Genomic DNA, 27,318 nt, shown 5'->3' with positions numbered 1-27,318 from the left:
GCTCTCTGCCTGCCTGCTGCCCTGCTAGAAGGCTGGTAAGTGACACTTACCGACCAGGCAGGGGCGTAGCAACCGGGGTTGCAGAGGTTGCGACCGCATCAGAGCCCTTGGGCCAGAGGGGCCCTGGAGGGCCCTCCAACTACAGTATTAGCTCTCTATTGGTCTTGTGCGCATAATAATCACTTCTATAGTTATTTTAAATAGTGCTAATCATTAACAAACTGCTCCCCATCCCTTTCTTGCACCTCAGACACTGTAGTTGCCATTGGCAGGTTTTGGTGCGCCCTACTGCACTACTGCAACGTCTTCTACACAGGCCTGCATAAGAAAGACTTACGCCACCTGCAATTAGTACAGAATGCCATTGCCACATAACACCAACCCTGAGCTCACTCCACTGGCTACCGATAAAATGGAGAATTCTGTTTAAGATTGGCTTACTGACATTCAAATCCTTGCACAATCTGGGCCCTGGATACCTGAAGGACTTGTTGCAACTACATCACAACCCCCACAATCTTAGATCAAAAGGACGTAACACCTTGGTCACCCCCAGAGTCCACCTCAAAACCTTTGGAGACAGAGCCTTTTGTCATGCTGCCCCTACACTTTGGAACTCCCTGTCACACCCAATCAGGACAGCCCCATCCCTGGAAGCATTTAAGTCTAAACTGAAAACCTACCTTTTCAGTCTGGCATTCATGAACATCTGACTATCTCCTCTGGAAGGCTTAATGCACACCAGAGCGGTTCGGCAGCGTTTTGCGATCCGCTTGCGGGTGCGGATCCGCTTGGGTAATGTATTTCAATGGGCTGGTGCACACCAGAGCGGGAGGCGTTTTGCAGAAAAGCATACTCCCGGGCTGCTGCAGATTTTGGATTGCGGATGCGTTTCTGCCTCAATGTAAAGTATAGGAAAAACGCAAACCGCTCTGAAAAACGGCAGTTCAGAGCGGTTTGCCAGGCGTTTTTTGTTACAGTAGCTGTTCAGTAACAGCTTTACTGTAACAATACATGAAATCTGCTACACCAAAAATGCTTCACAAAACCGCAAAACGCTAGCTGAAACGCTACAGAAAAATAAGAAAAAGCGTTTCAAAATCTGCTAGCATTTTGCGGATCTGCTAGCGGGTTTTGGTGTGCACCAGACCTTACACAACCCAGCCTGAAACCCTGTATTAATCTGAGACACAGCTATGCGCTTTGAGTCCTATGGGAGAAAAGCGCTTTACAAATGTTATTATATTGTATTGTATCAATTGTTATGTGTAGAGAGCTTGGGGGGCCCCATTGTAAAACTTGCATCCTGGTCCACAGCTCCTTAGCTACACCATTGCGACCAGAGCTTAGTGAATTGAGGCATGTTTGTTCGGTAAATCCAAAAAACTTCTACCTAATGGGCTCTATTTACAATCGCACATACGGGAAGATATTTTTTACCGCCAGTGATAATTTCCGCATTTTTTCCCACATTCACTAAAAATGTTCCGCATGTTTCCCGCATGCGGGAACAATACGTAAAAAAAATTTGGGAAACATGCGTAATTATATAGTACACATGCGGAAAAAAAGTGGCATAAAAAAAACGGTACTTATCCGTTAGCCGGGCGCATCCTCTAGGTGGCGACAAAACTCCACCAGAGTTACATCTTTCCCTACTATCCATGTCGGCCTGGAGGGGGAATAGTAATTAGCGCCACCTGCCGGATGCGCCCGGCTAACGGATAAGTACCAAAAAAACTTGTCCCCAAAAAAATTAAAGTTCAGCAAACACAGCTCTCAAGGCTCCAGACTCCATTTAAGTCAATGGGAAGCAAAATATATATAAAAAAAAAAAATCGGTAGTTAAGTCAGAAACAAGGCACCTCCTTTTTTTTTTTTTTTTTTTTTTTTTTTTGTGAATTTTGATTTTGCAGGAACTACCGACTTTTGCGGACTTTTACCACATTTTTTATGCATGCGGGGAATTAATGCATACAATTTTACGCGTGCGGCAAATGTTCATGCGTGCAATTTTGTGAATGTCAAGATGGTCTCATTTCAGTCGGGAATTTACTGCAAGTGCATTTCCGCATGCGGAAAATGATTGTGAATACAGCAGATCTTTAGTAAATTTGGAAAAAAAAGGATTAAATTCAGAATGAAGTATTTTACCAAACAAAATTATTTTACTGACCTGACGTCAGTGAATAGAGCCCACTGCGAGCGATTTTTCATGCATAACGTGATTTTTTTGTGTGTGCAGTATTTCTGTATAGCAATTGCCTGGAATCATTGTGAGACTCGCCTGTGATGTGGGCGGGGAGAGCAGTGCATGCTGGGAAGGCTGTTGATTTGCTGCACATGTTGGGAGCTGATAATCAGCAGCTGAGCTCTCTCTCCTGGGCAGTACAGGGCATGATCAGATCGGGTGATAGCTGCAGCAGATGTGTATGTACAAGGCAGAGGTAATGTCATGTCAGGTGTGTTTATTATCAGCACAATGGCCTCCATCACTAAAGGTGGGTACACACTTCAGATAAAAGTCTTTGGAAAATGAAAGATCACAGACTAATTTTACCCACTTCCATGTAGTATGAGAGCCATACTCTACACAGTCTTTTCTATGGAGCTGAACTCCCCATCAGATAAAATCTTTGCAAGATGCTGCACACACAGATGCTGTACAGACACAAAAGATCAGTATCTGCAAAAGATCCGTTCCTGCAAAATGCATTCTTTTAGTCTATGATATCTGCAGATCCTCATACACACCTTGTTTAACTGACATTCATCTGCAGATCATTGTGGTGTGTTGTTGCATTGCGCTGCGCAGGCATTGTGGTGTGTTGTTGCATTGCGTTGTGCAGGCATTGTGGCGTGTTGTTGCATTGCGTTGTGCAGGCATTGTGGCGTGTTGTTGCATTGCGTTGTGCAGGCATTGTGGCGTGTTGTTGCATTGCGTTGTGCAGGCATTGTGGCGTGTTGTTGCATTGCGTTGTGCAGGCATTGTGGCGTGTTGTTGCATTGCGTTGTGCAGGCACTGTGGCGTGTTGTTGCATTGCGTTGTGCAGGCACTGTGGCGTGTTGTTGCATTGCGTTGTGCAGGCACTGTGGCGTGTTGTTGCATTGCGTTGTGCAGGCACTGTGGTGTGTTGTTGCATTGCGTTGTGCAGGCATTGGGCTCTATTCTCAAAGACTTCCCGCATGCGGTAAAGTACATGCGGGAAGTTTGCACCCAAAATACCGGCAAGTTGGGATTCTCAAAATGTTCCGCATGTTTTTTCCGCATGCGGAAAAAGTGTGATAAAAGTGCGGGATTCATGCGGTAAAATTTCCGCAAAAGTCGGTATTTTCCGCAATAAAAGATCAATTCTCAAAGATGTTCAGGCGCATCATTTCTTCGTTAATTACCGAATTTTTATCACCTACAAGTAGTAGGTGATATATTCCGCATCCCATTGACTTTAATGAAGTGTGGAGGCTTAAGGGCTGTGCTTGGTGGACTTTAACTTTTTTTTTTTAAACACTTTTTCATGCGACCTTTTTACCGCATGATTCCCGCATGAATAATGGCCGTTTCCGCATCTTTTTTCCCGCATGCGGCAAACATGCGGAAAATGTTAGTGAATGCTGAAAAAATGCGGAGTTTACCGCTGGCGGGAATTTACCGGTAAAATTTTGCGGTACTTTTGGCTCTTTGAGAATAGAGCCCATTGTGGCGTGTTGTTGCATTGCGTTGTGCAGGCATTGTGGCGTGTTGTTGCATTGCGTTGTGCAGGCATTGTGGCGTGTTGTTGCATTGTGTTGTGCAGGCATTGTGGCGTGTTGTTGCATTGCGTTGTGCAGGCACTGTGGCGTGTTGTTGCATTGTGTTGTGCAGGCACTGTGGCGTGTTGTTGCATTGCGTTGTGCAGGCATTGTGGCGTGTTGTTGCATTGTGTTGTGCAGGCATTGTGGCGTGTTGTTGCATTGTGGCGTGTTGTTGCATTGCGTTGTGCAGGCACTGTGGCGTGTTGTTGCATTGCGTTGTGCAGGCACTGCGGCGTGTTGTTGCATTGCGTTGTGCAGGCACTGCGGCGTGTTGTTGCATTGCGTTGTGCAGGCATTGTGGCGTGGTGTTGCATTGCGTTGTGCAGGCATTGTGGCGTGGTGTTGCATTGCGTTGTGCAGGCACTGCGGCGTGTTGTTGCATTGCGTTGTGCAGGCATTGTGGTGTTGCATTGCGTTGTGCAGGCATTGTGGCGTGGTGTTGCATTGCGTTGTGCATGCATTGTGGCGTGTTGTTGCATTGCGTTGTGCAGGCATTGTGGCGTGTTGTTGCATTGCGTTGTGCAGGCACTGTGGCGTGTTGTTGCATTGCGTTGTGCAGGCACTGCGGCGTGTTGTTGCATTGCGTTGTGCAGGCATTGTGGCGTGTTGTTGCATTGCGTTGTGCAGGCACTGTGGCGTGTTGTTGTATTGCGTTGTGCAGGCATTCTTGCATTGTGCAGGCGTGTGGCAGATTCGCACATAGCTTAAAGGTGGCAACACTTTTTTTTTCAATTCAAGAATTGCAATACATTTTTCTGACTGTAACATTTAAACAAATCTGATTAACGTACCACACACACGTCTTGTGTTTTTTTTTTTTTTTTTTTTTTTTACCCAATTATGAAAAAAGTTTGAACCTCTGAGAAAATGGTTTGGCAGTGTATATAAGGAAATTGACAATCTAACACACACCATTCAATTTTCATAAAAATTGATCAGAAAAAGCCAGCACTTCCAATAGACTTTTTTTTAATCAAATAATAACAGGAAATCCGATTTCTTGCTGGGCGGGGCGATGCTCGGACGCTTTTTGTTGTAGGAAAATCTTATCATTTTTATCGAATTGCCATAAAATTGGATCATTTTATTATAGCGTTTGTGTGGCCACCTTAAAGGGACTCCGAGCAGTGCAGAAACTATGGAAAGATGCATATCATTTTAAAGCTCTCTTTCTCCTCTTTCTAATAATATATAAACCACCACCCTACGCCTTTTAGTTTTTGCTATTTTCGCGATTGAAGCGGCCGCGATTTCAATAGCGAAAATAGAGAAAACTAAAAGGCGTAGGGTGACGATTTAGGGGTCGTCAGAAAGAGGAGAAAGAGAGCTTTAAAATGATATCCATCTTTCCATAGTTACTTGTATTACACAGGGCGACTTTTTCTCAAAGTCAGCAGCTCCAGTCAGCAGAAAAAGTCGCCCGGTGTAATACAAGTAACTATGGAAAGATGGATATCATTTTAAAGCTCTCTTTCTCCTCTTTCTGACGACCCCTAAATCGTCACCCTACGCCTTTTAGTTTCCTCTATTTTCGCTATTGAAATCACGGCCGCGGCAATTTCAATCGCGAAAATCGTGAAAACTAAAAGGCGTAGGGCAGCGGTTTATATAGAGGAGAAAGAGAGCTTTAAAATGATATGCATCTTTCCATAGTTTCCGCACTGCTCGGAGTCCCTTTAAGCCCCTGGTCACAGATAAATGTGACTGGTCAGCTGATAATGACATTACTGTAGCATGAGATGGTGATTCACAGTATTACATTGGCAGCCTTTATTAGCCTCCTACAGTCAGCAATGCTTGTAACAATCATTCCTGAACAGTTGGGGTGACGGTTACTCCTCCCAAGTACAGATATGGAGGGGTGGGGGAGTGTCTCACTACAGACCAAATCTACAGTAGTGACACCAGCTTGTGACCATCTCTGTATCACCGGAGGCAAAATGCCATCATCAGGGGACTCTGCTACTACAAGGAGGTGATCGTCTGAAGCCATCATGAATAATCATGCTGGCAAAGAATGTGTAGCTGTGCTGATGACTATCACTGGCATTTCCGGGACAGTCCAAACACAACACCGAGATATTCTCTGGGATTACTGTCCTTTGCACTATCTTCTGCAGAACTTTACAGAGTCACTGACTGTCCTCAGAGGAGCTCACAATCTAATCCTACCATAGTCATAGTGTAATGTCCTACTATATTATTATTATGTATTTATATAGCACTGACATCTTCTGTAGCACATTACAGAGTACATAGTCATGTCACTGACTGTCCTCAGAGGAGCTCGCACTCTAATCCTACCATAGTCATAGTCTAATGTCCTACCATATTATTATTATTATGTATTTATATAGCACTGACCTCTTCTGCAGCACTTTACAGAGTACATAGCCATGTCTCTGACTGTCCTTAGAGGAGCTCACACTCTAATCCTACCATAGTCATAGTCTAATGTCCTACCATATTATTATTGTATATTTATATAGCACTGACCTCTTCTGCAGCACATTATAGAGGTACATAGTCATGTCACTGACTGTCCTCGGAGCTCACACTCTAATCCTACCATAGTCATAGTGTAATGTCCTACCATATTATTATTATTATGTATTTATATAGCACTGACCTCTTCTGCAGCACATTAGAGTACATAGTCATGTCACCGACTGTCCTCAGAGGAGCTCACACTCTAATCCTACCATAGTCCTAGTGTAATGTCTTACCATATTATTATTATTATGTATTTATATTGCACTGACATCTTCTGCAGCACTGTACAGAGTACATAGTCATGTCACTGACTGTCTTCAGAGCTCACACTCTAATCCTACCATAGTCCTAGTGTAATGTCTTACCATATTATTATTATTATGTATTTATATTGCACTGACATCTTCTGCAGCACATTACAGAGTACATAGTCATGTCACTGACTGTCCTCAGAGGAGCTCACACTCTAATCCTATCATAGTACTAGTCTAATGTCCTTTATTATTATTATTATTATGTATTTATATAGCACTGACATCTTCTGCAGCACATTACAGAGTTCATAGTCATGTCACTGACTGTCCTCAGAGGAGCTCACACTCTAATCCTACCATAGTCATAGTGTAATGTCCTCCCATATTATTATTACGTATTTATATAGCACTGACATCTCCTGCAGCACATTACAGAGTACATAGTCATGTCACTGACTGTCCTCAGAGGAGCTCACACTCTAATCCTACCATAGTCATAGGGTAATGTCCTACCATATTATTATTATGTATTTATATAGCACTGACATCTCCTGCAGCACATTACGTAGGCATGTCACTGACTGTCCTCAGAGCAACTTTTTGAGGTCTACCACAAGGCATCACTGCTGAATATGCAAATCATTTCTTGTTGTCCCTGTAAGCTAGCCACACCTCCAGATCCACCAAAATAATCCAGCATGCATACAGACTGTTTCAGATTGGTTGATCCTCATCAGTGCATAGCATGGATTAATGTGGCTCTATGGGGTAGGACTTGAAACACTGTTACACATTATCCAGCAAGCTTATAGTGAACCAGGATGATTTGCATATTCAGCAGTGAGGGCTGGTGCACACCGAGCATTTTTTCTGGCGTTTTTACAGCCGCTTGCGGCTGTGGATCCGCTAGGGTAATGTATTTCAACGAGGTGGTTCACACCAGAGCGGGAGGCGTTTAGCAGAAACTCATACTCACGGGCTGAGGCATTTTTTGTATTGCGGAGGCGTTTCTGCCTCCAATGTAAAGTATAGGAAAACCGCAAACCGTTCTGAAAAAACGGCATATCAGAGCAGTTTTCCAAGCGTTTTTGTTACAGAAGCTGTTCAGTAACAGCTTTACTGTAACAATATATGAAATCTACTACACAAAAAACGCTACCCAAAAACGCTAGGTGAAACGCTACATAAAAATAAGAAAAAGCGTTTCAAAAACCGCTAGCGTTTTGCAGATCTTCCAGCGGTTTTTGGTGTGCACCAGAGGAGTTTTTCTGAGCGTTTTTGAGTTTTTGAAACCTGCTAATCTTATCCTATGTGTCTGTGCACACTGGAGTGATGAGGTTTTGTAAAAAAAAAAACCCATAGCATTACATTGGGAAGAGCTTTTGAAACCTCTAGCGTTTGGGGAGCTTTTCTGGTGTGTCTCAGTCCTGATGCATTGTGGGAGACATCTCAGAGCTCACTCCAACCTGAATAATCGCAAATACCTTCTGTTCTAAGAAAGCAAACTTTTTTTTTTTTCCCTAACATTTTAGTATGAGGACTTTTTGGTCCATTGTAGCCCCTTACACACTCCTGGGAGTTCTGGTTAACCATAAGCTTGCTGGGTACTCTGTAACTCTTTATAGCAACAGAACACATTGTTAGCCACCAGGCTAGGGATCTTTACAGCATTGTTCCCTGAATTGCTGCCTGAGGAATCAGATCCTGATGGGTAACAGTTATTGTATGTGTGTAAGTAGCCTAACAAGTCCCCTGGGAACCCCTCTGGAGAATGGATAAGATGAGCCTCTAATGGGCGTGAACCACTGCTAGCCCCTCCCACTTATAAACATACATGCAGCCACCTGTATTCCAGACAGCAATACAAACCACTGACCAGAATTCCAGGCTGGGGGCAAAAGGAAGGACATCACACAGAAATTCATTAACCTAGCTGTTCTTTCAAGGAGCAGAACACTCCCCTCCTGACATAATTCATATTCTGGGGTGTCAGAAGGATGGGGGAGCCCAGCTCTGTCAGGAGGAAAAGCCACTTCATGAATTATACCACCAGAGTGTTCCAGTGCTTCTTCTGTAGGGACCTTCTATAAGGGGAGGACAGGAACTAGGGGTGTGGCCAAACCAAGATTAACCCCTCCCACTCAGACAGGCTGTGCTAAAACGACCACAGAGAATGGAAATGGAGAAGATTCGTGCTCAGAAACCTGCAGCGTTCTAAAATTATATCTAATATAAAGTGCCTGAGTTGTCCTAGCCTGTAATATAGAGGATTACATGTCTGCCCAGCCTGACTTGAGTCCTGGCCTGTGCTTTGGAGTACAGTGCCCAAACTCCTCCTATCATTCTAACTTAAAGGGAACGTTAACTGAGAGTGATATGGAGGTTTCCTTTTAAACCATGCCAGTTACCTGGCAGTCCTGCTGATTTCTTTGGCTGCAGCAGTGTCTGAATCGCACACCTGAAATAAGCATGCAGCTAATTCAGGCACACTTCAGTCAGCGCACCTGATCTGCATGCTTGTTCAGGGGCTGTGGCTAAAAGTATTAGAGACACAGGATCAGCAGGAGAGTCAAGCAACTGGTTTTATTTGAAAAGGAAAAATCCATATCCTTATCAGTTTAGGTTCCATTTAACTCCTTGGTGTTTCCCCAGGATTTCTGTACAAAAAGTGATCCAATTAATTTTCATAACTTTTTTTCTTTTTCCTGTAACTTGCCAAAATGTGTCAAGCAAGGGTCTAGTATACAGTGCAGGAGAGTATTGATGTCTATGCACATCAATACTGTTCACAGCATGTTTTGTATGGACGTGTATAACCGTCAGTACCGCTAGGAAGGCTAAAGGCCTCAAGTCTTCCCCTTGTGGTAGAGAGCAAGGAATAGACAGTATGTCTGCCTAGCCTGCCCTGAGTCCTGCCTTCTGATTCTCCAGTTAAGAGACCAGGGAGCGGAGGAGTTCCTCTGGAGGTTCTGGATGTCCTCACAGAGTAGAAGCTTCTACTGAATCCACTACCCCCCCCCCCCCCCCCCTCCCCTTCATTCTAACATACAGCCCTCAATCCTTCCCCTTGTGGTAGAAAGCAAGGGACACGTCTGCCCAGCTTGCCCTGCTTTTCTGGGCAGTAGTCCTCTAGAGAAGAGTCCTGGAAGCAGAGCATTTCATGTGCAGATTCTGGATGTCCTCTCCTTACATAGTAAAAGCTGCTCCTGAATTCATCCCCCCCCCCCTTTTCTAATATACAGCCATCAATCCTTTCCCTTGTGTTTGAGAACAAGGAATACATGTCTGCCTAGCCTGACCTGAGTTCTGGTAGGGGAGCAGTTCCTCTGGACGCTTCTCCTGATTTCACATCTGAGCTGCCCCACTCCTCTTATTCTAACACATAGCCCTCAATGTGTCCCAGCTTTTGGTAGAGAACAAGGAATACACATCTTCCTAGCTTGCCCTGCTCTTCTGAGCAAGAGTCCTCTAGAGAAGAGTTCTAGTGGAGGAGCAGTTCCTCTGGAGACTGGATATCCTCACAGAGTAGAAGCTTCTCCTGAATCCACTTCTCACGCGCACACACACACACCACTAAAAACGCTACATCCTTCATCCTAATGTTTGCCCTGTTCTGCCATCTGTTTCTCCAGAGAAGAGTCCTGGAAGTGGAACAGTTCCTCTGCAGACTCTGGATGTCCTCAGAGTAGAAGCTTCTCCTGAATCTACTTCTGCCCCCCCTCCACTCTTATATTCTAACACAAAACCCTCCATCCTTCCCCTTGTGGTAGAGAAAAAGGAATGAGTCTCTCCTTGCAGAAACCCTCACGCCTCCCTCTTTCCCCCAGCACTGCAACCATGGACAGCTCTCTTCTCCAGCCAACAGTAAGCATTCTCCAGCCATCCTTGTCCTGGGGTAAGCATGTTCGCTCACCAGTACCCCTGTGACGCCTGTGGAGAATGATGCAGGGATAAGCCTGAGCCTCCAATGGATGTGGGCGGCCGTTGACTGGGCTCATCCCCTCCTCCTGTCTTAGTAGTGCAGTCAGAAGCTCCTCTATGCACTCGGCAGCGGCAGCAGCTTGGAACATCTGCAGTACGAGAAATTGGGGTGAGTACAGTCCATACTAACCATCGCCTGCATTTCCCTGCCAGAATCCGCACAATGTCTCGCTTCCTGGCTTTTTCCCTTTCCTCCCCCCTTGAAATCATGCCTTCTGGTAAGACATTGAGAGCCGGGGGGGCTTTGCAGCCAGGCAGATGTGTTCTTCTTGGGGATAAGGGGATAGATATGATTTAAGAGTCTAATGATGTAAGAATTGTGGCAGAAAGGCAGCGACGGGGGATGGGGCATGCTGGAAAACGCTTCCCAGGGAATCGGCTTTTTCCTTCACAAATGACTGGATTGACAGCTTGTCGGTGTGTTCAGATAAGTGAACTGGGACTTAGTCTGGCCAGAAATATTCCTCTGGCTTCCACGCCGCCTCAATGTGGAGCCGCTTGATGCTGAATTTTTCTCCAGGGATTGCCAGTCTCTAGCATCTAGAATAAATTCTCCTTCCTTTTACACATTCACAAAGGAGGATAAAAGCTTTGAAAATCAATATTATGCTTTTTTTTCTTTGACTTAATACCCAGAGAGTGAATTGTTAGCTGTTACCAGGCGTTGTACATGCAACAGGGCTCCTCTCCCCCCAGCAGATTGGCTTTTGGCTCCTCACATCATCATCTTCTCAATGGGAACATTGTGTCTCCCGCAGCTGTAAGGTGTCTTTGTTTTTGTCTTCCAGGCAATCGATGAGGACGTGATGTGTTAAAGTGATGGGAATAAGAATGGTCAATGGGCCGGACCCCTGCACAATCCGCACGTTAGGATGTATTTGGAAGACCGCCTATTGTTTGGACATTTGAGGAGGACTCCATCTGGGATAACTTGTGAGACTTGCCTGTCGCCCCCACTGGAATGGATGAATGAGTGAGGAAGGGAGGACAGCAGAGACCATGTCAGGTTGGTGTGGGAGCTTGATGATGTACAACGGGGAATAAAACCAACAAGTTGCTGTCTATCTCCTGTGTGAGGGACATCTGGGGCCTCGCCTTATTGTCGAGCTTTTGGGCTGGATATTAAATAACCATGAGGTGGCAACACGTTCTTCTTCTGGTGGTCTCCTTAGATCCACTTGGTCTCCTTTACCAATGCCAAGCCGCGGCAAAAGCTAAAGGCAACAAAACGCAAGGTCCAGCCAAGAAGCCTTCCAACCCTCCTAAAGGGAAGGAGCTGAACAGTACGGCCGTGCCCCTTCCGGTCACCACCAGGAAAGTGAAGCCCCCGGTACCGCTGCCATATGACCGGTGCATGGGCTACTATGATGTCAGCGGACAATGGGACAAAGAGTTTGACTGTAATCACACCACCCACCCGTACTGCTGTGGGACATGCTCTTTGCGATACTGCTGTGAGCAGCGGATCAAGAGATTGGATCAGGTGTCCTGCAAGATGGCACCGCCAATCATTACCAGCAGGCCAAGCATTGTAGTGGAAATGGACCCCTATGACCCGCTTAATGACAAAACCAACACCACCGTCTACATCACCTGTGGGGTGATCACCTTCATCTTCATTGTTGGAGTTGTTGCTAAAGTGGCTTACGACAAAGCGAGACGCCCACCTCGGGAAATGAACATACACAGGTACGTAGAACAACTATTATTGTAGATAATGATACTAAGGCCTTACTTACATCATACACTGAAAATCTGATGCGTTTTAATTTTCTAAAGCATTGAAAGAAAGCTTCAGTTTTCCAGTGTACAGTGTAAAAGGGGCCATGGGGAACATGGAGATTACCTTGCATATCAGTTGTCCTTTCACTGATTTAGTGTGAAAAGACCCTACTAATCTCCTGCTCACACCAGCCATGACACCAATGGCGTAGCAATAGGAGATGCAGAGGTTTCAACTGAACTGGGGCCATTGAGCCAGAGGGGCTTACTAGGGGCCCTCCTCCATCCATCTTATTAGCTTTGCATTGGTGTTGTGCTGTGCTGGTATGGAACACCTCTATATGTGCATTGCATAGTGGTAATACTTACTGTTTCCTTACTCTGTTTACACCTCTTTGACACTGCAGCTGTCCTTGGTAGGGTCTGAGGCTCCATAGCAATAGATAGCTTAGGGGCCTTATATAAAACTCGCACTGGCGCCCCAAGCTCCGTAGTTATGCCACTGCATGAAACCACTTACATTGGCTTCTGCATAGCCAGGGATGGATACATTCCAGGAGACCTTAGCAGTCTGACCAGGCTAGAAGTTGTGTAGAGAGTACGGCATATGGCGACACTGGCTCTCACCGATGACAGAACTCTTGGGCACCAGATGAAAATATCTGTTTCATCCTGGTCCATAGCTTTTCTGTGTCCTGCGATCTCCATGAGACAATGGCTTGGTGATGGGCTGTCACGTTACATGGTGTAGATACTGGACATATTGTAGCTATTGTCTCTGTAAATGGTCACCTTCCTGTTCCTGAAGTATTTGAGGCAGTCCTGTCGGCAATAATCTGCCCTCGGCTCTGCCTGGAACAGATGGAATGACAACCTCACTTGTGGCCAGAGTGATCCATAACATGGACCGGCTGGTGGCTTGACTGACGTCCGGACCATTGCCGTCTCTTCTCTTCTGTTCTTTATATTTTATTAACTTTACTCTTGGGACTTCGAGCTGTGCCAATCCATTAATGCGTCTTCAAAACAGATCTGACAGGCCATCCTTGTTCACAGAGGAATAAATGGATGTTCATGATAAGTAAGTCCTGTCATTAACACCATGTCTGCTACAAAGGGATGACAAGCGCTCTACGGGGCTCCTATCCACAAATCTAATTCCTAACGTTCAGGTTTCAGCGGGTGGCAGATGATGAAATTCACATTAACTCTTCAGACCCTGGAATGTTTGTGTTTTAAAGCCGGTGGCGTGGGAGAATGGTCATCTATGGCCAAAGCATCGATCTGCTGTGTGACTCTTCTGTGAACCCCCTGAGGGAGAACATGGCCAATAAATGTCTCGTTCTTTAATGTGGTCCCTTGATGACCTGGTGTGACATGACTATCTGCCTTGTCTCTTTAGTTTTAATTTGATTTCCTCCTTCTCCAAATATCCCACCGGCTGGGTTGATGGATCTTTTCTTAGCTGGTTCAAGGTTCTTGAAGTTCAAGGTGTTTCCTGTCTTTGGAAGTGTCTCCATTTTGTTTCTTTGGCCTCCTGAGCCTGAGAATTGTTATCTCGAGGTGGAGGATGCCCATAATATTATAAAGCAATAATATGACAGCTCTGTAAGGTGAGGCGTAAGGAAGTCCCTACCATACCAGGCTACTCATGATGACACACTTTTACCGATTGTGCAGAAGTGATTGAGGATGGCGATCTGTGTGACTCCCACTCCCGGCTGGTCTTCACAATTTCCGTTCTCGTTTTTTTCCCGTGTTCCTCTGCCAAGTGGAAATATCTGACTGTAACATTGTGATGTCATCTCAGAGCTTCCTTGCGGCTTCACGGCTGTTAGACATAATTGATTGGCCTCAATTAAAGGGGATTTTCGCTTACAGTAGATGAAGCTGCGGTTTCCTCAGCACGACCAAAGTAATCCGGTGGCCAACCAGTATTCTCTTCTTCAGATTGTCCATCTAAACGATGGAAATTGTAATGACAATCGGGGGGATAACTAAGCCAGTATAAAACGCTGAGCAGAATCCCCGTCTCATGGGCAGTATAGCTTCTTCTCCTCACTGGATTCAGCTGTTTGGCAGGTCAGCTGTGACAATGTGACACCAAATACAGGAAGCCTGATTACATTTTCCAGCACCCCAGCAATACAGTATCACCAGCGTGTCTAGAGGAGGCAGGAAATGGCAAAGGGGAGTGTTAGAGGCCCATTCACCCTGTGGCGATTTGCAGGCATTTTCCACAGATTTTGGAATCCCCGAGGCTAGCTAGGGCTTTGAAAAGCAATAGGGTAATTTTAACGTGTATGGCATTGATGTCACTGCCGCCATCGCCGGCGATTTTATGAAAATGCGTACGTGGGCCCATATGCAATTCACTCTTTCACAACGTTTTCTCCTAGGAGATTTTTCATCTTAGATTTATAATAACTTTTTATCACGTGGCAATGGAAGAAGTCGGTAAATGGGTAATCTTAGAATTATTGTGAGTATTTTCTTGCTAGCTGGTGGTTTAAAGGGCATTTTATTGTCAAGTTTACAAATATCACCTGGGAGAAAACTCAGGAGAAAAAGTTAATTGCATATGGGCCCCGGTGCATGCACGGTTCAAATGTAAAAGAATCACGATCGCTCATGTCACAGGGAACTTCACTTAAAGATCCCCCCCCCCCCCCCCCAGCAAAACACTGGCGATTTTGCAATCCCTGTAAGCCTGTATGGATAGGTGCACAACTGCAGACAAGCACAGCCACTTCCTGAGGTGATACTTATAAATTATACTATCCACCATGATTGCTTCAGAATTTGCCCCCCTCAGCTTTGGGTTTCATTAACCTCTTGACCTCATTAGCCTCCGATCGCGGCTCGCAGGCGAAATGTAAACACGCTGGGAAGAAATCCCTGGTGTTTACACTGCACGGCGCTGCAGCAGCCCCGTAAAGGAGATCGGCGATCCCCGGCCTCTGATGGGCCGGGAATCGCCGCCGTCTGATAGGCTGAAGCCTATCAGAGGCGGTACAGGACGTATCGCCGTCCTGTACCGCCTACAGAGACAGGGAGAGGGAGGGAAGGAGAGGGAAGGGGGAATAGCGCTGCGGAGGGGGGCTTTGAGGAGCCCCCCCCCCCCCCCCCCCCCCTGCAAGGCACAGCAGAGCGGCGGGCGATCAGACCCCCCCCCAGCAGGACATCCCAAACATCCCAGGACAGGGCGATCAGACTTCCCCCCCCCCCCCCCCCCCGACAAAAAGGGGGGGGGGGGGAGTCTGATCGCCCTGCCTACAATACGATCTGTGCTGGGGGCTGAAGAGCCCACCCAGCACAGATCAATAGGAAACCACTTGGTCGGCAACTGGGTAAAGCCTTAATATTTTTTTTATTTTTTTTTAAAGCTGAGAGTATTTTGACCCTACAAAATCTTCTTCTCTCTACTCAACACACTACTACTACTAATAATAATAATAATAATAATAATTAATAGCCTGTCTTCCACATGTGCTGATAACCATGTATGCAGAGGTGACATTTTAGAAGCACATGATTCAGCCAGGGTATCGCAGAATGTCACTAGACACTTGTGTGTAGCAGAATGCCAAGTGAGTCATATGATCTCATCAGGGGAATAGATTTTCTTTGGAAGGCCCCGATTTGCTGTCTATAACATCTTGTGTTGGCTTAGACAAAACATAGGTGACACGAGCTTCACCAGAGAAATCGAACCCTGAAAAAAATCCATCACAGATTGCACTGATTGTTTCTCGGAGACCAGCACACACTGCAGCTAGTTTACTATCAGTACAGGCACAGAGTAACCGCTTATACTGTACATACTGAAGGTAGCAGAGATCGGCACACACTGCAGCTTGTTTACTATCAGTACAGACACAGAGTAACCGCTTAGGGCCCTTTTCCACTAGTGACGCACGTGTCTGCGAGATGTGCGGCATCACTTTCTGGTGTGGGGATACGGAGACAAATCCCATCAGCCGTGCCATAGACAACTATGGGATTTGCAGCCACCCGCTCCATTTTGGATGATAATGTTGGCCAAATTGCTAGCGCAAGCGAATCGGCCGGTGGCGCCATTATACCCTATGGCAGTTTACCCGCGTGATATGCCTACGGGGTAACTGTGCCAGTGGAAACGGGTCCTTATACTGTACATACTGAGGGTAGCAGATGAGCACACAGTACAGCTAGTTTACTATCAGTACAGGCACAGAGTAACAGGTTATACTGTGCATACTGGGGGTAGCAGATCAGCACACAGTGCAACTAGTTTACTATCAGTACAGGCACAGAGGAGCAGCTTATACTGTACATACTAGAGTTAGCAGAGATCAGAAAACACTGCAGCTAGTTTACTATGAGTTCAGGCACAGAGATTTTAAATGCATGAAATTAGTACGCCCACACTTGATGAAAGCCTGCCGGGAAGCCCCATGTGTTGGAAGGCGGATGCCAGTCACTGTGGTGCTGCCCCTTTAGCGCTGATGCCTTTAGGCAGAGGACAGGTTGGGGATGAGGAGCGCTACTCGGGCTTCTGTATTATATTGAGGGTAGAGTTGTCCATAGATTCAATAAGCACAGTCCTGGCATCTCTGTGTGATGGATGAGGCTGTATAGAGTCAGGCTCCACGTTATACACATCGTTAACAGCAAGCTTCCCCCGCTACCCCATACCATAGAAACAGAGATCCTCGTATATAATCTATACATCCCCCAATGAGAAGGAATTACCCCGCTACACCATACCATAGAAACAGAGCAGAGAGGAATGCTGAGAACCTTGTGTATATAATCTATACATCTCCAATGAGAAGGAAATACCCCATACCATAGAAACAGCGGAGAGGAGTTAGCTGCTGAGAGCCTTGTATATAATCTATACATCCCCAAGGAGAAGGCATTACCCTGCTACCCCATACCATAGAAACAGGGAGGCTGGTATATAATCTATACATCCCCAATGAGAAGGAATTACCCTGCTACCCCATACCATAGAAACAGGGAGGCTGGTATATAATCTATACATCCCCAAGGAGAAGGCATTACCCTGCTACCCCATACCATAGAAACAGGGAGGCTGGTATATAATCTATACATCCCCAATGAGAAGGAATTACCCTGCTACCCCATACCATAGAAACAGGGAGGCTGGTATATAATCTATACATCCCCAAGGAGAAGGAATTACCCTGCTACCCCATACCATAGAAACAGGGAGGCTGGTATATAATCTATACATCCCCAAGGAGAAGGAATTACCCTGCTACCCCATACCATAGAGACAGGGAGGCTGGTATATAATCTATACATCCCCAATGAGAAGGAATTACCCTGCTACCCCATACCATAGAAACAGGGAGGCTGGTATATTATCTATACATCCCCAAGGAGAAGGAATTACCCTGCTACCCCATACCATAGAGACAGGGAGGCTGGTATATAATCTATACATCCCCAATGAGAAGGAATTACCCCGCTACCCCATACCATAGAGACAGGGAGGCTGGTATATATTCTATACATCCCCAATGAGAAGGAATTACCCTGCTACCCCATACCATAGAAACACAGAGGCTAGTATATAATCTATACATCCCCAATGAGAAGGAATTACCCTGCTACCCCATACCATAGAAACACAGAGGCTAGTATATAATCTATACATCCCCAATGAGAAGGAATTACCCTGCTACCCCATACCATAGAAACACAGAGGCTAGTATATAATCTATACATCCCCGAATGAGAAGGCATTACCCTGCTACCCCATACCATAGAAACAGGGAGGCTGGTATATAATCTATACATCTCTAATGAGAAGGAATTACCCTGCTACCCCATACCATAGAGACAGGGAGGCTAGTATATAATCTATGCATCCCCCAATGAGAAGGAATTACCCTGCTACCCCATACCATAGAAACATAGAGGCTAGTATATAATCTATACATCCCCAATGAGAAGGAATTACCCTGCTACCCCATACCATAGAAACACAGAGGCTAGTATATAATCTATACATCCCCATTGAGAAGGAATTACCCTGCTACCCCATACCATAGAAACACTGAGGCTGGTATATAATCTATACATCCCCATTGAGAAGGAATTACTCCGCTACCCCATACCATAGAAACAGAGAGGCTGATATATAATCTATACATCTCTAATGAGAAGGAATTACCCTGCTACCCCATACCATAGAAACAGAGGCTGGTATATAATCTATACATCCCCAAGGAGAAGGCATTACCCTGCTACCCCATACCATAGAAACAGGGAGGCTGGTATATAATCTATACATCTCCAATGAGAAGGAATTACTCCATACCATAGAAACAGAGCAGAGAGGAGTGTGATGCTGAGAGCTTCATATATGATCTTTACATCTCTAATGAGGAGGAGGCATTACTATTTACCCCGTACCACAGAAACAGAGGCTGGTATATAATCTATATGTCTCCAATGAGACGGAATTACCCTGTACCATAGAAACAGAGCGGAGAGGAGTTCACTGCTGAGACCCTCATATATATATATAATCTATACATACCCGATGAGAAGGCATTACCCTGCTACCCCATACCATAGAAACACTGAGGCTGGTATATAATCTATACATCTCCAATGAGAAGGAATTACCCCGTACCATAGAAACAGAGCTCTTCGTATGTAATCTATACATCTGAGGAGGAGGCATTGCCCCGCTATCCCATACCATAGAGACAGAGGCTGGTATATAATCTATTTGTCTCCAATGAGACGGAGACTTGATATGTAGCAGAGACATCCTGACCACTCATGTTGTCCCCTTATTAACCCCTCTCTGTCTTGCATGGAAGTGAGGGGGCAACTCGGGCCATTCACAACACAGGCGTGTGACACCAGGGACCTAGCGTGCTTTCACATACTTCTATCAGTGTGTGTGTGTGTGTGTGTGTGTGTGTGGGGGGGGGGGGGGGGATTTGATATAGATCTATACTCAACCTTTTTCTGATTTTGGTTCTGTACATTACCACATGAATTTTAAATAAAGCAACTCCGATGCAGGTGAAGTGCAGACGTTTAGCTTTAAAGGATACCCCAACTGAAATGTGACATAATGAGATAGACATGTGTATGTACAGTGCCTAGTACACAAATAACTATGCTGTGTTCCTTTTTTGTTTCTCTGCCTGAAAGAGTTAAAGGATACCACAACTGACATGTGGCATAATGAGATTGACAAGGGTATGTACAGTGCCTAGCACACAAATAACTATGCTGTGTTCCTTTTTTTCTTTCTCTGCCTGAAATAGGTAAATATCAGGTATGCAAGTGGCTGACTCGGTCCTGACTCAGACAGGAAGTGACTACAGTGTGACCCTCACTGATAAGAAATTCCACCTATAAAACACTTTCCTAGCAGAAAATGGCTTCTGAGAGAAAGAATAAGATAAAAAAGGGGAATTTCTTATCAGTGAGGGTCACACTGTAGTCACATCCTGTCTGAGTCAGGACTGAGTCAGCCACTTACATACCTTCTATTTAACTCTTTCAGGCAGAGAAAGAAAAAAAGGAACACAGCATAGTTATTTGTGTACTAGGCACTGCACATACACATGTCTATCTCATCATGTCACATTTCAGTTGGGGTATCCTTTAAAGCACACTTAAAGGGATACTGTAGGGGGGTCGGGGGAAAATGAGTTGAACTTACCCAGGGCTTCTAATGGCCCCCCGCAGACATCCTGTACCCACGGAGCCACTCACCGATGCTCCGGCCCCGCCTCCGGTTCACTTCTGGAATTTCAGACTTTAAAGTCTGAAAACCACTGCGCCTGGGCAGCTGCATCCTCGCTCCCGCTGATGTCACCAGGAGAGTATTGCACAAGCCCAGTATGGTCTTTGATCTGCGCAGTATGCTCCTGGTGCCATCAGCGGGAGCAAGGACACGGCAATTCGGGCGCAGTGGTTTTCTGACATTAAAGTCAGAAATTCCAGAAGTGAACTGGAGGCGGGGCCGGAGCATCAGTGAGTGGCTGCGCGGGCACAGGATGTCTGGGGGGGCCATTAGAAGCCCCGGGTAACTTCAACTAATTTTCTCCCGACCCCCTACAGTATCCCTTTAAAGTGAACCTAAAGCCAGTTAAAAAAAATGAGATTAACTCACCTGGGGCTTCCCTCAGCCCCCTGCAGCCGATCGGTGCCCTCGCAGCTCCGGTCCGATGCCTCTGGACCCGCCGGCGAACACTTCCGGTTTGGCCATCACCGGCCGACAGGCATGGGAACGCGAGTGATTGTTCGCGTTCCTAGCCTGTAAATCGTCCCCTATGCTGCTATTGCGACCTCCTGGCTGCAATAGCAGCATAGGGGGCGATATACAGGCTGGGAACGCGAACAATCACTCGCGTTCCCATGCCTGTCGGCCGGTGACGGCCAAACCGGAAGTCGTCGCCGGCGGGTCCAGAGGCATCGGAGCGGAGCTGCGAGGGCACTGATCGGCTGCAGGGGGCTGAGGGAAGCCCCAGGTGAGTTAATCTCATTTTTTTTAACTGGCTTTAGGTTCACTTTAAGGTGAGAGGTATATGGAGGCTGCCATGTTTGTTTCCTGATAAACAATACCAGTTGCCTGGCTGACAGCTGGCTGCTGTAGTGTCTGAATCGCACACCTGAAACAAGCATACAGCTAATCCAGTCACACTTCAGTCAGCGCACCTGATCTGCTGCATGCTTGTTCAGGGGCTATGACTAACAGAGGCAGAGGATCAGCAGGGTAGCCAGGCATCTGCATTGTTTAAAAGGAAATAAATATGGCAGCCTCCATATCACTATTGTTACAGTTACTTGGTTGAAACCCCTTTACCAATGACCGCCTGAAGTCTTGAGCTCATGGACCTCACCAGATGCCGGGTTTCCACTTTGCTGGCAATGATAGGCTGAATGAACTCATGGACATCACCAGATGCCGGGTTTCCACTTTGCTGGCAATGATGGGCTGAATGAGCTCATGGACATCACCAGATGCCGGGTTTCCACTTTGCTGGCAATGATGGGCTGAATGAGCTCATGGACATCACCAGATGCCGGGCTTCCACTTTGCTGGCAATGATAGGCTGAATGAACTCATGGACATCACCAGATGCCGGGCTTCCACTTTGCTGGCAATGATGGGCTGAATGAACTCATGGACATCACCAGATGCCGGGTTTCCACTTTGCTGGCAATGATGGGCTGAATGAGCTCATGGACATCACCAGATGCCGGGCTTCCACTTTGCTGGCAATGATAGGCTGAATGAACTCATGGACATCACCAGATGCCGGGTTTCCACTTTGCTGGCAATGATAGGCTGAATGAACTCATGGACATCACCAGATGCCGGGTTTCCACTTTGCTGGCAATGATGGGCTGAATGAACTCATGGACATCACCAGATGCCGGGTTTCCACTTTGCTGGCAATGATAGGCTGAATGAACTCATGGACATCACCAGATGCCGGGCTTCCACTTTGCTGGCAATGATGGGCTGAATGAACTCATGGACATCACCAGATGCCGGGTTTCCACTTTGCTGGCAATGATAGGCTGAATGAACTCATGGACATCACCAGATGCCGGGTTTCCACTTTGCTGGCAATGATAGGCTGAATGAGCTCATGGACATCACCAGATGCCGGGTTTCCACTTTGCTGGCAATGATAGGCTGAATGAACTCATGGACATCACCAGATGCCGGGTTTCCACTTTGCTGGCAATGATGGGCTGAATGAGCTCATGGACATCACCAGATGCCGGGCTTCCACTTTGCTGGCAATGATAGGCTGAATGAGCTCATGGACCTCACCAGATGCCGGGTTTCCACTTTGCTGGCAATGATGGGCTGAATGAGCTCATGGACCTCACTAGATGCCGGGTTTCCACTTTGCTGGTAATGATGGGCTGAATGAGCTCATGGACCTCACCAGATGCCGGGTTTCCACTTTGCTGGCAATTATGGGCTGAATGAACTCATGGACATCACCAGATGCCGGGTTTCCACTTTGCTGGCAATGATAGGCTGAATGAACTCATGGACATCACCAGATGCCGGGTTTCCACTTTGCTGGCAATGATAGGCTGAATGAGCTTATGGACATCACCAGATGCCGGGTTTCCACTTTGCTGGCAATGATGGGCTGAATGAACTCATGGACATCACCAGATGCCGGGTTTCCACTTTGTTTAAAGGACTTACGAGCCCAAATCCGTAAAAAAGGTCTGTACCTGGATGAAGTTTGAAGGCACGGAGGACGCCATCCGCACCCTCCGTGCAGCTCCGCCGGGTGCCCGCTGCTTGTCCTCCCCCCGGCCGGACCCCAACACCCCCCCCCCCCCCCCCGAAACGAGTGCGGCTGCATAGCGTGGATCGGGGAGGGAGGCCCTAAGGCCCTAGAGCTGCGCAGCCGCACTCATGTCGGTGCAGACTGCGCAGCCGCGGCCTTCTCCAGCGGCCATATTTGAGGAGGCAGGGTCTGGGGTCCGGCCGGGGGGAGGACAAGCAGCGGGGACCCGGCGGAGCTGCACGGAGGCACCCTCCGTGCCTTCAAACGTCATACAGGTACAGACCTTTTTTTACGGATTTGGGCTCATAAGTCCTTTAGGGCTCTGCCAGGCCTTCACTGCAGCGCCTTTAAGTTGCAGTGTGTTTGTAGGCCTTTCTGTCAGGAGTTTAGTCTTAAGCAAATGAAATGCTGCTCAATGGGGTTAAGATCAGGTGACTGACTTGGCAATTCAGTAATTTTCCACTTCTTTGCTTTACAATCATGAAACCCCGCCCAATCAATTTGACCTCATTTAGCAGGATTTGAGCAGACAGTATGTCTCTGAACACCTCAGAATTAATTTGGCTGCTTCTGTCCTGTGTCACATGATCAATAAACACAAGTGTCCAAGTGCCACTGGTAGCCATGCACGCCCACACTGCCTCCACCGTGTTTTACAGATGTGGTATGCTTTAAAGGGAACCTAAACTGAGAAGGATATGGATTTTTTTTTTCTTTTAAACTTATTTTGCCTGACTCCCCTGCTGACTCTGTCTCTAATACTTTTAGCCACAGCCCCTCAACAAGCATGCAGATCAGGTGCTCTGACTGATGTCAGACTGGATTAGCTGCATGCTTGTTTCAGGGTTGTGACTCAGACACTACTGCAGCTAAATAGATCAGCAGGACTGCCAGGCAACTGGTGTTATTTAAAAGGAAACATCCATATCCCTCTCAGTTAAAGAGACACTGAAGCGAAAAAAAAAAATATTAGGAATTGTATGTGTAGAACAGCTAAGAAATAAAACATTAAGATCAGATACATCAGTGTAATTGTTTCCAGTACAGGAAGAGTTAAGAAACTCCAGTTGTTATCTCTATGCAAAAAAGCCATTAAGCTCTACGACTTTCAAAGTTGTGGAGAGGGCTGTTATCTGACTTTTATTATCTCCAGTGTTATTGAACTATTTACTTTTTCTCTGCCAGAGGAGAGGTCATTAGTTCACAGACTGCTCTGAAAGAATCATTTTGAATGCTGAGTGTTGTGTAATCTGCACATATTATAGAATGATGCAATGTTAGAAAAAACACTATATACCTGAAAATAAAAATATGAGAATATTTTCTTTGCTGCTAATCTTCTATTAATTATTCATAGTACACAACCAATTCATTATATCATATATTTCTTTTCGCTTCAGTGTCTCTTTAAGGTTCCCTTTAAATGAGCTGTTCCATGCCTTCTCCATACTCGTTTTGCCATCATTCTGGTAGAGGTTGATCTTGGTTATATGTCCAAAGAATGTTTTTCCAGAACTGAGCTGGATTTTTTTAGATGTTCTTTAGCAAAGTCCAGTCTAGTCTTTATACTTTGTAGGCCGATGCGTGGCTTGTACCTTGCAGTGCGCCCTCTGTATTTACTTTCATGCAGTCTTCTCTTTATGGTAGACTTGGATAGCGATACGTCTACCCCCTGGAGAGTGTTGTTCACTTGGTTGGCTGTTGTGAAGGGGTTACTTTTCACCATGGAAATGATTCTGCGATTATCCACCACTGTTGTCTTCTGCGGATGTCCACTGCTTTTTGTGTTGCAGAGTTCACCAGCGCTTGCTTTCTTTGTCAGGATGTATCAAACTGTAGATTTTGTCAAAATGGCAATTTCTGGGATGGGTTTTTTTCTGTTTTGCAGCTTAAAGTGGATCCGAGATGAACTTTTACTCATTGCATAATTGTGTTCCTTTCCTATTGTTTATAGGGCATTCCTCAAGCCAAATACTTTTTTTTGTTGTTGTTTGTTTTAATACTCTAATTCCCTATAAACTAAACAAGCCACACCCACAGGTTTTCAGAGAGCCAAGGCACTTTCAGACAGTAGCAAGAGCTCATGGGAGCTCAGTCTGGGCAGGAGGAGGGGGGAGGTATTACTAGCCAGAGATTTCAGAGGCAGTGGGGAGGAGGGAGAAGGAGGGGGGAGGTTAGTTTTTTTTGCTCAAGATGCAGATAAGCCTGCCTCTGTGTAATATTTACAAACAACATGGCTGCTGTCATATTACAGGAAGAAATAATCATATTCTATTAACGCTGTTTGCAGCTAGATTTTCTGTGTAAACTATCTAAACTTTAGATAAGATATATAGACAAGTTACTTGTTATAGTTTAGTTTATAATCTCGGATCCGCTCTAAAGAGAATCTGTAACGTCAAAACGTCCCCTGGGGGGGTACTCGTCTCGGGTGGGGGAAGCCTCAGGATCCTAATGAGGCTTCCCACGCCGTCCTCTGTCCCACGGGGGTCTCGCTGCAGCCCTCCGAACAGCAGTGAAGTCAATATTTACCTTCCCGGCTCCTGCGCAGGCGCTCTGTTGGCTCCGAAGTAGGCGGAGATACCCGACTGAGATCGAGTATTTCCGTCTACTTCGGAGCCGAAAGCAGCCACAGCGCCCCCGCTGGAGCCAGCAAAGGTAAATATTGAACTGACAGTCGGGTCTGTCGGCGGCTGTACGGAGGGCTGCAGCGAGACCCCTGAGGGATGGAGGACGGTGTGGGATGCCTCATTAGGATCCCGAGGCTTCCCCTATCCGAGGTGAGTACCCCCCAGGGGATATTTCTGATGTTACAGAGTCTCTTTAAGGATGGCTTCTTTCAGCTGCATGGCACGATCCTGTGACCACGTCTGATCACAGCAAAATCTTCCACATGCAAGCGCCACACCTCAAATCAACTCCAGGCTTTTTATCTGCTTAATTGATCATGAGATAATGACGGACTTGTCCCCACTTGCCTATGAAATGGCCTTCGAGTCAATTGTCCAATTACTTTTGAGCCCCTGAAATAAAGGGATTGTGTTGATAAAATGCTTTAGGGCTCGTTTCCACTAGTGCGGCGTGCGTCTCGTAGACGCACGCCGGCACTGAGCGGGTGGGCGGGATCGCAGGCGATTCCCATCAGCCGTGCCATGCACGGCTATGGGAATCGCAGCCTCCGCCGCGAATTCTGTGGGGGTTTCCGGCCGAATCGCTACTGCAAGCGATTCGGCCGGCGGCGCCGTTGTCCCCTATGGCAGAGTTTCCCCGCGCGATTTGCCTGCGGGGAAACTCTGCGAATTCGCGGCCGTTTCCGCGAGAGTGGAAACGGGCCCATAGTTGCCTCACATTTTTATGCAATTGTTTTGTTCACCTCACTGAGTTAAAGCTGAACATTTTCATCTGAGTTTCCATTGCAATTCATTGTGGTGAAGTACAGAACCAAAGTGACAGTTGTCTCTGTCCAAATATTGATGTCCCTCCCCATATATGGATTACTCTGGGCAGTCTGTGTAGTACTGCGTGAAGCGGAATGAAATATTGAGACATTTTGCAGCACGGTTCATGATTCTGATTCAGTTCTGTAACCTGTGTGAGGAACTCTCCAGAGCCAGCCAGAAACCTCTCCACAATTGGTCATTTATAGGCATTATGTGAATCAGTATGCTGGTTTGACGTCAGCGCAGTACACACTGTGGCCCACAGAGGGCGCCTCCTGTATACTTTGTGTATTGAACATCAGACTGCTCTGTGCATGGCTTGTGTGTCCACATGCTGGTGGCTGTAGTGTCAGCAGAGTCAGGCAAGCTGGCTGACTGCGGGATCTGACAGGCAGAGGCGGGACAAGGTCCTCCAGCACCCAAGGCTGAGACACCAAAGTGCGCCCCTCCACCCCTTCCACTCCAGTCGTCACACACTGATTGCTATTAGACTAAGAGGCGCCACAGGGCCCACAACCTCCCCAACACCTAAATCTCTAGTTATCTGGCTTGCAGTCACTGCTATGTATCCCCTTTTCTTATTTCTTTCTGTTTCAAACACAATTAGGAATGACAGCTGAATGAATTGTGCTCCCCCTCCTACACTGCGCCCTGAGGCTGGAGCCTCTCCAGCCTATGCCTCGGCCCGGCCCTGCTGACAGGAGAGCGGCCTATAGAAGCTCCTCTATAGGATGTAGTCCTTTCTCGGAGTGCAGAGCTCGCTTATTCTGCAGCGGGAAATAGTCCTTAATCCTGTCCTGCCTGAAGGGGGTGTGGCTTCCCATCTGCCCCATTCTCTGGGATTCACTTACTATTGCCACATTCAGCGGAGATGTCCTGTGATGCGGAGAATTCCAAGTGACGGCTGCTCACAGGGACACATGAATAGGTCACTACAATTTTCCATCAGATAGACCGGTGATCTGATAAGAAATTGCATAGTGTGTAGACGTCTAAATTGTTTCAGATCAATTTTGCGATAGATTTTGCATTGGGTACCCAAAATCTATTGCAAAATCTATCACAATCTGATTGGACCGGTTGGAAATGATCTAATCGATCCAATATGATGGAAAATTGTACCGTGTAGATGAGGCTTAAGGTGGCCACACACCATACAATTTTTTAAATATCTGTTCAATTTAAGAATTACAATAAATGTTTCCGACTGATTCTAACATTTCAAAAATCTGACCAATGTACCACACACGCACATTCAATTTTTCCCCAATTATTATAAAACTGATTGGAAACTGAGAAAATTGCTAGGGTGTGTATATTAATAAATTG

General features: G+C 46.4%; 1 protein-coding gene across 9 annotated transcripts in view; it reads left to right on the top strand.

Moving 5' to 3' along the window:
* The window catches only part of SHISA6 (shisa family member 6), a 434,141-nt gene that overhangs the window by 115,740 nt on the left and 291,083 nt on the right, over positions 1-27,318 (top strand). For 8 of the 9 annotated variants that reach the window (XM_068261893.1, XM_068261890.1, XM_068261887.1 and 5 more), the window contains exon 3: positions 11,309-12,209. In XM_068261893.1, coding sequence (XP_068117994.1) covers positions 11,653-12,209 — 557 coding nt within the window. In that variant the 5' untranslated portion in view covers positions 11,309-11,652. Of the gene's footprint in view, positions 1-10,459; positions 10,630-11,308; positions 12,210-27,318 lie in introns of those variants that run through there. The other variant, XM_068261886.1, reaches the window with a different exon arrangement.

Source organism: Hyperolius riggenbachi, chromosome 12, assembly GCF_040937935.1.
Source record: "Hyperolius riggenbachi isolate aHypRig1 chromosome 12, aHypRig1.pri, whole genome shotgun sequence".
Classification (NCBI taxonomy): domain Eukaryota; kingdom Metazoa; phylum Chordata; class Amphibia; order Anura; family Hyperoliidae; genus Hyperolius; species Hyperolius riggenbachi.
The sequence above is the reverse complement of the archived record's forward strand: the minus strand, read 5'-3'. Positions and strand labels throughout refer to the sequence as shown.